The 13,687-nt window shown below is 40.3% G+C and overlaps 1 protein-coding gene across 3 annotated transcripts in view; it reads left to right on the top strand.

Annotated features, from left to right (window-relative positions):
* cog1 (component of oligomeric golgi complex 1) overlaps positions 1-13,687 on the top strand; it is a 47,291-nt gene extending 33,604 nt beyond the window's left edge. For 2 of the 3 annotated variants that reach the window (XM_078225655.1, XM_078225656.1), the window contains exons 12-14: positions 1,532-1,641; positions 2,956-3,034; positions 11,098-13,687. In XM_078225655.1, the coding sequence (XP_078081781.1) occupies positions 1,532-1,641; positions 2,956-3,034; positions 11,098-11,238 (330 nt within the window). In that variant the 3' untranslated portion in view covers positions 11,239-13,687. Of the gene's footprint in view, positions 1-1,531; positions 1,642-2,955; positions 3,035-7,876; positions 7,934-11,097 lie in introns of all 3 variants that reach the window. The other variant, XM_078225657.1, reaches the window with a different exon arrangement.

The raw sequence follows: 13,687 nt of genomic DNA, 5'->3' as shown, positions 1-13,687 counted from the left end.
CCAATATTTAATTAAACTGAGCTGATGTGAGGAAGGAAAGTTACTGGAGTATTACCTTTCTTGTGTGCGGCTGGCCCCAGAACCACAGCTTTGTCCATTTTATATAGATATCTAAGGTTGCCGCCTTTTATGCTTTTCTCCTGACTTGCGGTACAGATAAAGTAAAAATAAAACACACACGTTACTAGAAACGTACATACTTTCCAGGTTAAAACAATGTATAAGTGCTCATTTAACTCTTTGCAAGCTTTGCAGTATATTTACCATTGCCCAATTGAGATTTTACAAATGCCATTATGATTTATAACCTACCATTATTTAAATGGTGTATATATAGGTCGAGTATCCTTTATCCATAAATCTGAAAGCCGAACACACCCAAAAACAACTAATTTTAAAGCTCATTGAGTGTGGGTAGTCTGGTTGTTTGTCTGCATTATTTAGCTTGCAATTTTTATGGTGAACATGTCAAAAGGAAGCCTTTTCAGGTACCCTGTACTACTTATTCACTGATACATCTTAATTTTCTAGCCATTTTGTTGAGAGCATAGCTAGCCTAAACTTAAGCTATTGTAATCTGAAAACCAAAATGATCTGAAATCCAAAATACAATTAGTCCTGAGGGTTTTAGATAAAGGATACTTTATCTGTACCCTGAGAAAGACTCATAGAAAATCCTTTTTATAAGCCTTTCTGTACTGGTAGATCCTTATGTAAATTAAAGCATATTAACTACTATCTCCTTAAGCTAATCAGTTTTGATGTACTGTATGACTGAAGTAAATCATTGTCATGCATAATAAAACAACTCTGTGTTAATTTTCACCTCATAACTATATTGCTAACCATACTAAATTTAAAAATAACCCTAAAACCTAGAATCATAGGTTCCTACAGCGCAGAACGATGCCATTCGTCTCATCTGGTTTGCACCGACTTTCCATCAGAGCATCCGATCCAGGCCCTATCCCCGTAGTCCCATGTGTTTATCCCACTAATTCCCCTAACCTACACATCCTGCGACACTAATGGGCAATTTAGCATGGCCAATCCATCTTTGGATGATGGGAGGGAATCGGAGCACCCAGAGGAAACCGACACAAACACAGGGAGAATGTGCAAACTCGACACTGACAGTCACCCAAAGCTGAAATTGAACCCAGGTCCCTGGCACTGTGGGGCAGCAGTGCTTGCCACTGTGCTGCCCCAACTGTATCTTATACTGTATCAATCCTGCTCACGTATCACTCCTATTCTTACTGATATAAATTGGTTTCCTATCCTTCAATACTTTAAATCTCAAGTCTTCATCTTTAAATTCCTAATTCCAAAAAATGTCCTTCACTGCCTTAAAGTGTTTTCCCAGAATTGGAAGTTCAAGTTCTTCAAACACATCAGACTTCGAAATGTAAGACTTGCTGACGAAAGGCTTTGAGCCAGAGCTTTTCAGCAGCCCGTAGCATTTGGTAGGAAAAGTATTGTATTGATGTAGAAAGGCATACTGTAAATATACATATTTCTGTCCTTTTAGGTGCTGTTTGGGTTATTAACAGGCACAGAGAAACAATACACCAGCAGAAGTGCACCTTTTAATTCACAAGAACCTCATAACATCTTGCCACTGGCTTCTAGTCAGATCCGGTAAATGAATTCTCGTCGTATTTCTGCAGCAGTAAGCTTGAAAGGATTATATTGAAGTAAACTTGTGCGCATGTTGATGTGGTCTGACAAGAATTGCAATACCGTCCAAGCTTGATCATTAGATGCTATTGGTCTGTTTTCCCTGCAAATGGCAAACGGGTGATACTAGGTGGCTCTATGTACCAAAATCATTTTGCTTTGATAATAATAGGAATTTAACAATTATGGAAACCAGAAGATCTCCATCCTAAAGGATTCCTCACCAAATGTTCTTCAATGACAGTCCTGTGAAGGGCCTTGGGATGCTTTACAACATTAAAGGTGCTATGTAAATGCAAGATCTTGTACAAAATTTAATTTGCTCGATTGGACACCCACTGCCTCCCCCTCCCCAATTTTAACTATGCTTCATAATATTGTAACAATTTCAGGCAGGTGGAGCTCTTCAGTCCATCTCGCCTACATAGCCACAATATTTCCTTGGTCTATTTGTTTATAATCCTGAAAATCATCAATTAGAATCCTTCTTGAAACCCACTAAGGTTGAAATACATCAGCCGGCACAGTAATTCTGCTTCAGCACCTTACAAGCATTGGGTGGCTCATTTATCATGCAGACTGTGGTTCTCAGGTCAAATCTTCCCACCAGAAAATAATTCCTTTAGAAGTGGTCCAGCAAGATGGTAAAAGAAAAATACTAATTTTGGTTGAGCAATGCTGCTAATGTTCAAGTATATGTAGGCCACCTGGGTTTATGGTAACAGTAAAACAGTATGTTTTTGAGAAGTTCTGTGTCAGCTTGCCACACAGCCTTGGTAAAAAGTAAAGAAGTGTGCGCAGCTGATGCACCAAAGCAAATTGCAATTTTTGCTTTGACGCTGACCTTATTGCATACTGTTATGTTTATCAGAGAATCTCTACAGTGCAGAAGGAGGCCATTCGGCCCATCGAGTCTGCACCGACCATGATCCCATCCAGGCCCTATTCCCATAATCCCACAAATTTGCCCTTCGATTTCCCCTGTCACTCAGGTCAATTTAGCATAGCCAATCAACCTAACCCACACATCTTTGGACAGTGGGAGGAAACCCACGCAGACATGGGGAGAATGTGCAAACTCCACACAGACAGTCACCCGAGACTGGAATTGAACCCGGGTACTTGGCACTGTGAGGCAGCAGAATTAACCACTGTCTCACCGTGCCGTTATGAGGTTATGTAGCTAATTTTCTCACCTGCTTGGATCCATAATAATTTGTCACCTAGTGGTCAACTAATCTACATGACGTCAATATTGTGAATCTTTGTTTCCAGATTTGGCTTGTTGCCTCTTAGTATGTCAAGTTCACGAAAGCCTAAATTATCTGTCCAGGGAAATGAAGTTAAGAATCAGGTTAGTGTAATCCTGCTCATGCATCACTCTTATTCTTACTGATATTACTTGTTTCTTTTAGTATTATTGAGATGTATAATATAGACTTGATTTAAAATATAACTCTAGTACCATTTTTAAAAAAGTTTAAATCTTTTGGTTTTTCCAAACTGTGTTTATTTATATCTTATTGAAGTTTACATTATACAATGACCTGTTTTTCCTCTAAAATGATAGCAAGGTGGGATTCTGACAAAATTAGCATTGCTTGTTAATTGCAGTTACGTCTTTCGCAGCCTTCCACCTCATGAGAAGATGGTGGCCAGTTTCTGTTAAACATGAAGCTCAGGCACCCCATTCTGTCATGGCAGCCACTGCTGCATTTGCTGCAGGAGAAGACAAGTTTGTGGAAAGGGTGCAGGATTTGCTGGTCCCTGGTTTTCCCTAGGCCTTTTTCTTGGCCAGCAGAGCTTTCCATTTCACCTCGCCTCTTCCAAACAGTCAGCCTTCAGCGGTCATGGATGTCGACAACTGTGTCCTATTTGTTCATGTTAAATGTCAGCCATCTTTATAATTCGCTTCCATATATCCTTTTTAATGGAGGTTTGGTTGTCCAGCAGATCATGACTATGTCAAGTTCACCATACAGAATATCTTTACACATAAAGCTTGTCATCCATCCAATGAAAATGACCAAGTGAGCGCAGATGTCTTGGCTCAACAATAACTGCATGCTGATGGAATTAACATGCTCCAGGATCTCCGAGCTGGTGACTTTGACCTGCCAAGAGACTTTGAGGATATATCAGAGACAGCAAAGATGGAAACTGTTTAGCTTTTTTTCCTGCTAGTCTTGTAAAGGAGTGTGTTGAAGACGCAGGCTTAGTAGACCAGCAGTTTGATGTTCCCAATCAGGTTGCTGTTATTGCGCACACTCTTCCTCCGCTTAGACATAACAGCTGCACCTTTTACAATGCTTGTATCGATTTTGGCATCAAGGGACACATTGCTACTGATTGTAGAGCCTAAATACATGAAACAACCGCCAGTGTCATCTTGTCAGTGCTGATTGGTGGCAATAAGGTAACATCTACACAATGACACATGTCTTTCTGATGCTGATGGGCAAACCAAACTCTTTGCTTAAGGTTTACGAAAGCCTGCTAATTTTCTGCTGAAGGTGTTCCTTGATCAGGAATGCATGTGCGGTATTATCAGCATAGAACAACTGTTTCAGGACTTGGGGCATTTTTGTCTTGGATCCAGTAGGGCAAAGTTGAACAGCTTACCATCAGTTCTGGTATGTAAGTAGACATGCCTTCGAGGTGAACTGAAAGAATATGACCACAGCAAAGAGAAAAAATATGCCAAAGATTGTTGATACCGGAACACAATCCTGTTTGACCCCTCTATGGATATCAGTGGGTTCCAATACTGCCTCGTCATAGCTGACCTTACCCATCATGTTGTCACGGAAAGAGGAGATCATACTAAGCTTCAGGGGTAGTCCGTATCCTCCAGCAGATTAGACACTGTCCGCTCAAAGAGCACCGTCTTTGCCACAGTGGTTGGCACTGCTGCCTCAAAGCGCCAGGGACCCGGGTTCAATTCTGGCCTCGGGTCACTGTCTGTGTAGAGTTTGCACATTCTCTCCTTGTCTGCGTAGCTTTCCTCCAGATGCTCCGGTTTTCTCCCACAGTCTGATAGACGTGCTGCGTAGGTGGATTGGCCATGCTAAATTGCCCCTTGGTGCCAGGGAGATGAGCAGGATAAATACTTGGGGTTACGGGGATAGAACCTGGGTGGGATTGTTGTCACTGCAGGCTCGATGGGCCAAATGACCACCTTCTGCACTGTAGGGATTTTATTCTATGATTGAAATGGTTGAATGCCTTGGTGAGATTGATGAAGGGTAATATATCACAAAGTTGTAACAGTGCACAAGGCTTTTTGGCCCATTATGACTGCACAGCTCACCGAATGAGTAATTCCCTTAGTGCCATTCTCCTGCCTCCACCTCATTACCCATCACATTCCTCCTCCTCCTCAACTAACAGTCCAATTGCCTTTTCAGTGCCTCACTTGAGCCTTCCTCCACCACTATCTCGGGCAGCACTGTTGCACAAAAAAGTTTTTCTTCACGTTGCTTTTGCTTCTTTTGCCAGTTGGTTTTAATATGGACTCTTGTTCTTGATTCTTTCACAAGGAATTTGTCCAGACCCCTCATGATAGTGATCATCTTTGTTGATGGAATTTCTCTTGCAGCTGCAGACACGGAAGATCATGTCAATTGTGATCTTCCAATTGTGAAACCACACTGAGTATCGGGGTTCAGCCAGGATCTGCAGTCTGATGAGGGGAACGTGGACAAATACCTTTCCCATGATGCTCAGCAGGGAGATGCCTTTTTTTGCATTCACTCTGGTGGCCCTTGTTCTTGTACAGAGTTTCAGACTTTGCATCATGCATTTCCTGAGGCATTGCGCCCTCCTCCAGCAGAGATGGAGAAGTTTGTGCGGATGCTGCAGGTGTGCCGGCTTCTTGTACTTGATGAGTTCAGATGGTATAGCATCAGCACCTGGAGCTTTATCAATGGTAAGTGAGTCAATTGCTTTGCCAAGCTCCTCCACTGTGGGTTCGATATCCAGCTCTGCCATGACAGGCAGGTTTCCTGTGGTTTTCCTCAGTGACTGTGTTCTGCCTAAGGTACAATTCCAGATTATGTTACACCCATTTCTCCCACTGCTTTTCACAGTCAGTGATGACCTCTCCTGCCTTTGTTTCCATTGGAGCCGTTTTCTTTGGACCTGTTACCTTTTTGATCCCATTATACTTGTGTTGAAAGATATCTGTATAATCTGACGAAGTTGCAACCAGTAGTCATTGGTGCACACCCAGCAAACTGTTGGACTTTACTTTGAGCAGCTCATAATACATTCTCCCCCAAATCTCTCATAACTAATGAGGTTTGATCATTTTGCTTGAATAAAAGATTTCATCGCAAGTGAAGTTAGCCTCAAACCAGTCAGTGTTTTCTGGTCTTGCTTTCCATATGTTGAGAGTATGGTATTGGTCCATCGTGTCGCCAAGTGTGTTCCATTTTGCTTCTGCCTTTGGGGGAAAACTGTTCAATCGAATTGAGGAACTGTTAGTTCTTATCTGGGAAGACAGTATGGCAGATGTTGATACAAATATGACTTTTCTGTTTTAAATAAAGAAGCTTCAAGGATTGCATGCTAACTGATACACACCACAGTCAGTGCTGTGTTCAGAATGCTGTTGAGAGAGAGTTGTGTCTGGTGATCAATTCTAGTTGGTGCCAATGCCTCCAAGACACTTTGTGGCATGGTTTGTTCTGAAAGAAAATGTTGGGTACGCAAAGCTTGTAGTAGCAGTAAAGCTTGAGTAGTCTCTGCTGTTCTCATTTATCTTTCCCAGCTATGACTTCTGAGGCAGGAGGACCATTTTTGCATTGAAATCCCCAGTAGGTGAAATGTTCTGACCTGGGAATTCTGCTGATAGTGTCAATCTCCTCATAAAACTGGTCTTTTGCCTCTGAAGTGGAGCACAGCATTGGAGCATAAATACTTTTGAGGTTAATTGCCCCAGTTTGAGTTGAGAGGCAAATGGAGAGAACACGTTCTGGATGATTTGTAGAGGGTTCTATTGTCAAGATGCAGTGAACTCCACACAGTGAAGCCTACACACGTTTCCTCTCCACTCTTTCCCCTGGCAGATTAATGTATAATGTTTCTCTGAGCAGTGAGCCACGTTGGAAAGCTAACCAGTGTTCATCCTAATGACTTGATGACAGGAGTTGCTGTAAAAGATGAACTATTTAGACATATGTCTGTCTTTGGGCTCCAACTCCCTTAAAATTTAACCCTCCCGAGGTGTCGTCAAGGCAATGGAAGTATTCACCCTAACAGAGCTTGGCTTATGAGTGCAATCCGAGGGCCAGAATCCTTCAAAAGTTTTAGCCTTAGACCACAAGGGACCCAATTTCTGTATGTTGCCAGGAGCGGAGAATTTGTCGATGGAGAGTCTGTGAACGTACCAGGAGAGACTCATGCATTTGCCTCTTTCTTTCACATCGCTGATAGACAGTAACATAGGCTGAAAATGAGAAGAAAACTAGCGCCCAAAAAGCAGAAAGTACTCTTCACTCTCAAACTCAATGCATCACATAGACTTATTGGACACATACCATACCAGAGCCAAATATAGTGCTTTGCAAAGCTTTGGATCCAGTCGGGAAGGTGAAGAGGGGGGCCCCTGACCTCTGGGCAACCCAAACATTTTGCCTTGGCCTGCACCCTGGAGAGGACACTCTAGTTTTTCTGCATACTTAGTGTATCAGTCAGTTGGCTGGATGGCTGATTTGTGATGCAGAGTGACGCCAACAGTGCAGGTTGAATTTCCATACCGGCTGAGGTTATTATTGAAGGCCCTGCCTTCTCAGTCTTGCCCCTCACCTGAGATGTGGTGATCCTCAGGTTAAATCACAAATCAAAAGGGGAGAGCAGCCTATGGTCATCTGGAACTAGGCAACTTTACTTAACTTTATTCATCATTATTATAAAGTTTATTCATATTGCTCTTTTATAATGTATACAGATACTGATAATTAAATACATTGTCTGCACATACCAAACACTGACTCATTGGAACAAGTGCATCATTTTGACAAAAACAACCCTTGGCTCTTCACTCATCCCACATACCAAGACGGTAGACAATTATGATTGTTAAATTGGTGCTGTGTATAGTTGGTATTACACTACATATTCTTATGGTATGACACTTAAGTAAAAATTACATTTTGTAAAATGAGTATGATTTAACTGCTTTCTGTAACTTCAGTTTCAGTTGACACATTGAGCTGTCACAGCTGCAACCTTCATGATGAAGCTTCACTGGGTATTTCATTGTCCTGTGTGCAGTGTACTTGGCTTTGCATTGCAGTTTGAGTAACTATATACAGTAGATAGTATTATGATCAGGTAACAATCAGTACCAGTGTACTTGTAGTGAGTGAGTAGTGGTAGAGTGAAGCTGAATTCAAGCATATTTAAGACCAACTTTGCGGATATCAAATTTTTCTTTGAACCAGCAGAATTCTTTGAATTTTCACTAAAAATAGATGAGAAATCTAATTTCAATAGACATAGAATCCCATGATCTCTTCAAAGTAACCAAGGAATAATATGATCTTCATAAAGCTCAGAGCTATCTGTTTCTCTAGTAGACTGGCATTGAGTTTTCAGTTGAAACCAAATAAACACAATGGCCGGGATTCTCCCAAAAAAATTCTGTTTGTTCTTGGGTAAATTGAAGTTTATCTTACCGGAGCCTCTGATGCTCCAAAATCTGATATTCTACTAAACTCAAATGCACTGGTTTTATAGTTGCCTGATTGTAATAATTTATCCCTTGTTCCCCAGTTGATATTTTTCTGTGATTTGTGAGTGTTCTTAGTATCCAACAATTGAGTTGCCTAGCTGAAGCTGTGAATAATCATCGGAATACAGCAAGATTGACTTGTAATCTACTGATTACTCATATGTTTTATAAGTTGCTGTAGAATTCGGCAGCCCAGGTGCAAGAGGCATTTTTTTCTCCCTCCCTTTGGCTACCACAGTTGAAGACGTTATGACTTTAATATTTGGCTATGCATGAATATGTAATATCCTTTGAGGACTGAGTTTTTTTTAAGTAGTTTTCAAATTGCATAAGTAGCAACAAGTAAAATCAAATTTGAGCAACACAAGATTATACTTTATCATATTGAAGAATCAGCTGAAAACCGGAGTGTAAAATATTTCCATCGTTCTCAGAGGGTTAAATAGTCTTTATCTGTGATACTCACTGTATACAACCTATACATTTCTATTCCAAATGTACTAACTTAATTTACTGCTATGGGAAAGAAGTTTGCACTGCAGTGCTTTTGTTCTTCGAAGCATTGCTGTTGAACCATTCAGCTTGTTTCCTTGTCTATCAATGTGCATGCTACAGATATGGAAGTGATTTCTAACACAAAACAAATAAGAATCTATGTTGATTTTGTCCAGAGCCATTTTATTAAGGCATTCTTAATTATTGATGATGATAGGCATTCAATGAGTGCCTGTGTAATGGGGAACTTTTGGATAGAGTTTACCGCTGGCACAGTGGTTAGCACTGCTGCTTCACAGCACCAGAGACCAGGGTTCAATTCCAGCCTCGGGTGACTGTCTAGTGGAATTTGCACGTTCTTCCTGTGCGGATTTCCTCCCACAGTCCAAAGATGTGCAGGTTAGGTTGATTGGCCATGCTAAATTGCCCCTTAGTGTCAGGGGGATTAGCAGGGTAAATATGTGCGGTTACGGAGATGTGGCCTGGGTGGGATTGTGGTCAATGCAGGCTCAATGGGCTGAATGGCCTCCTTCTGCACTGTAGGGATTCTACGTTGTAAATTCAGATCTTCTTTCTCCTATCAGTAGTCTACAAAGAGAATGACCATCTCCATATTGGGAATTCCGGATTTGCTATGCCACTGAAGGTTTTCACCCCTGTTAGTCGGTTGTTCTGTGAACAATATACCTGAAAAGCTAATGGATGTATTTCAACAAAACTTTATACCAAGATAGGATATGGCTCAAGGAAGAGCTGCTTAGTTTTTGGCAAAGATGAGGATTCTGATCCTGGAATTTTTTTAAAGGATTCATTAACATTGGGAGATGGGGTAAACTGACTTTTGATTTCGAATGTAGTGCATTGTCTCAGCCACTGTGGTGAAATTTGTCATAACTGTCAAAATATGAGCAGAGTTTTCAGAGCTGGTTGTTGGATGTAGATTAGCCTGAGGCAGCTTCAATGAGATAGAAGCTCTTAATAAAAATATTTATTTTTACACCTTAGTAGTTAGAGCATTAACCAGATAGGGAACAGCTGTGCAATTTAGTAATGTTGAGTTAACACAGTGTGGAGGAGATGTGCGCTAGTGGCCTTCACTTGTTAGTATTGTGCTTGTGTACAAATGGGACAAAGGAAATGTGTCATAATGTGAACTGTTGGCACACAGCCCTTCAGCGTTATTCAAATGAGCAACTGATTTTACCAAATATTATTGCAAATGCTTCATAGTTGTTTCCAATGTATTTTTCCTGGGTGAGTTACTCTTGTACTGTTGTGGCTGATTGTGTTATCAAGAAGACTGTATGTCACAGCTTTTTTGATTTGGTAGAAAGGAGAGGATGAGGTGAAATGTATACAAATGCACTGAGCGACATTAAATCCAAACATTGAAAGGAGTTTGGCTCCAAAGATTAGCTATTCTCTATTTAGTACCTTGAGCCAATGGAAATTTCAACTTGGAGCCAAAACTGGTCCCATGGATCTAGTTTGCTGTCAGGTGGACAGCTGTGTGACTGACCAGAACTAATCCAAACTTATTGGTACTTAAGGCTTTCACTCTCAGCTTCTAAAAACAATGTTATAATTTAGTCACAGTTAATTGAAGAGACTACCACATCAGTATCATCCGTTTACTTGTGTGATTCATGTTACTCAAAAAAAAATGACGGCACCGAATCACGCCAAATCAGCTTGATTTCTGGTTTCCATAGTTTAATTCATCAACTGTGATCACAGATTATGTAATCTTGACAATTCACAGTGGAAAGCCTACATAGGATAATGTGCTTTGAAGCATATGGTCCACCTGAACTCCAAGAGAAATCTCTTGCAGTTTACCGATAAGGGATTATTCTGGGAGAATTCCACCTTGTTTCTGTGGGGACAGAAAGGGAGCACTTTGGGAATGCTGTCATTTTCTCTTTGGATTTTGGGGGAGTGAGGATGGGTGGCTGTGAGTTCATGCAATTAGTGTTGAGTTAGTTGACTTGATAAGGAAGCCAAAATGTTCTTCTTAGAGTTACAAGTGTATAATTATTGCAAACCACATTGTTGCTTAGCTGCAAATAATGAAATGGCTTACAAGGAGCTCTGCTGTTTCATTATAGCATTCCGTTTAGTGAATTGTAAATGTATCCAGAATATAGCAATTAAAACTATTTCTTTTTGGTCTTTTTTTGGTACAGATGCTTCCCACGTTGGTCACAGAAGATGCAAATCAGGGGCCTGGCTCCTTATTTCGGCAGCTCGCGGCTTTTCAAGAAGACGATGCATCATCGTCATCATCCCTCTTTAAACTAGGGTGGCTTTCGAGCATGACAAAGTGATAATGTCATCTTTCAAAACAAAAATGGTGGATGTAAAGTGTAATGTAGCTGCAAATTAATAAATACTGTGCAATAATACCAACTGCCATCTAAATGTAAATGTTATTGCCATTGTAACTTACAGATGCACTAATGATGCATTTGTAACCATGGGCAGCCACTTTAATATAGCTTTAACTTTAATATTGCCATTATTAGGATGCATATTTTCTAGAAAAAGTATATCACTATCATCTGGCCCACAGTATGTCAACTTGGGCCTTTATTGAATTGAAATATGGATTCATTCCTAATGAAATTGAACTAGTTAACCATGATTGGTAACATGAGTGTGTCTCTCGGGTGCAGGAGCAGCATTCAATGAATTCATTCTTCAGCTGTTCACGCATGCAGCCATTATCTGTCAGTACAGATCTATCAATTAGCAAACTGCCATTCCATTAGCACTATGGGATATGTAGTCTTATTTTGATGATGAAGTCTCAAACAATATCTCTCAATATCTTCCATTTAATAGGACACAGATGTAACTAAAACATTACGGGGAGACTTCCTGTTTCTTCTTCTTGAACTGGAACATCAAATTTATTTCAAGATTTCAGTCCAAACAGAGAACAGATTGCCTTCTTTTCAAATCACAAAATGGCATCTCCCTCCTGTAAAATCAGTTCCCTCAGCTGGATTGAAGCATTATCTTAAAAGCAAAATACTGCAAATGCTGGAATCTGAAACAGAAAATGCTGGAAAATCTCAGCATGTTTGACAGTATCTTTGGGGAGAGAATAGAGCCAAAGTTTTGAGTCTCGATGACCCTTCATCAGATGAAGATGTTCCAGCATTTTCTCTTTGTTGTTGAAGCATTATCTATTTTATGAATGCTCATGGAAATGGATAGTTGGATTACTACTATATGATAATAGAAACCCTGCAGTGCAGGAGGAAACCATTTAGCCCATAGAGTCTGCATTGACTGACAGAGCATCTTATCCGGGCCCTATCCCCATAACTCCATGCATTTACCATGGCTAATTTATCTAACCTTGCACATCTTGGGACACTCTGGGGCAATTTAGCATAGCCAATCCACCTAACCCACACATCTTTGGACTGTGGGAAGAAACCGGAGCACCCAGAGGAAACCCACACACACACCCAAACGGAATGTGCAAACTGCACACAGTCACCCAAAGCTGAATTGAACCTGGGTCCCTGCCAAGCAGTGCTAACCATTATGCCACGTAGGTGCCTCTCTCAACCTCAGGACGTCGACTCTCCAAAGGAGCATCCTATCCCCACTTTCTAGTCTCATAACCCCTCAAATGAAGCTGCAATTTCTAACATAGCAGTAATAGTTTTTCCCTGAGCATTACGTTTTACTGGAATTTCATGTCTCAAGGTTGTAAATGGTTTAGCACTTGAGTTTACAGTCTCTGTAACAGATGGATAAATGTTCAAGATACATTGCTGTTGAGGGCCTCCTGTAATATTGAAATTTTGCTTAAAGTTATTAAACACCTTTTTCTGATTGTAGCATTATGATTTGACCGTGAAAACTGCTGTAATTTAAGATAGGTTTACTAATCTAATCTTGATATGACATTGTGGAGTTTCTTGATTGATTAGTCTTAAATATAGCTCAAGATATAATCAGGGCCAAATTATTTATTGGTATGTGTTCCCCATTTGATATTGGGCAAATATGTACTCAGCCAGAAACCTAATGATCTGAAACATATTTATTTTGTATCTGAATCATAAGATACCTTTTGATTTTCCTGGTAAATAGGAATATGTTGGGTAAATGTGAACTTGCAGAGAGGCATTACATCCAAATCTTGAATTGATTAGCTTGAGCCAATGGAAATTTAAGTTTGAATCAAGACTGATACCAATCTGTATTTGCCTTGTCTGGTGAACAGGCATGTTATTGACTAGAACTAATTAAAACTTCATAATGTGTGAGCTGTCACCAGAAGCTGAAACCTTTGGTACTGATTGTGATAAATGAAAGGCATCGTTCCAATTTATGTTTTATTCCTAAAGTGATAATGAAACAGGGCATCTATATTATTATTAATAATAAATGACAAAAATTCTACTCCTTTTCACAATGTCAAATATGGGGACGGTGGACGTTTGAAACATGAGCAGAAAAAACGTCTCTACCCAGTTTCGAGCCGTGTGGGGTCTGTGAGAGGGAAGAGAAGAGAGAGAGTTGTGGCCACAACTCTGTCTGAACTGAGATGTCTGAAACCAGCCTGAAATTCTGAGTACATTTTAAATTCAGGAGGTACTTGAATTGCACACTCAGCTACTTTTATCTACTCCAGCGTTCTTAGTAAGATTAAATAAAATCTCATGCTTACTAAGAACAAAGCATCTTGGAAGTACAAGGAGTCTAAAATAAAAATGTTTTCTCAGTGGAATAAAAAATAATTTGTTCACTTTT

The sequence above is a fragment of the Mustelus asterias genome, chromosome 12, assembly GCF_964213995.1.
Source record: "Mustelus asterias chromosome 12, sMusAst1.hap1.1, whole genome shotgun sequence".
Lineage (NCBI taxonomy): Eukaryota > Metazoa > Chordata > Chondrichthyes > Carcharhiniformes > Triakidae > Mustelus > Mustelus asterias.
The sequence above is the reverse complement of the archived record's forward strand: the minus strand, read 5'-3'. Positions and strand labels throughout refer to the sequence as shown.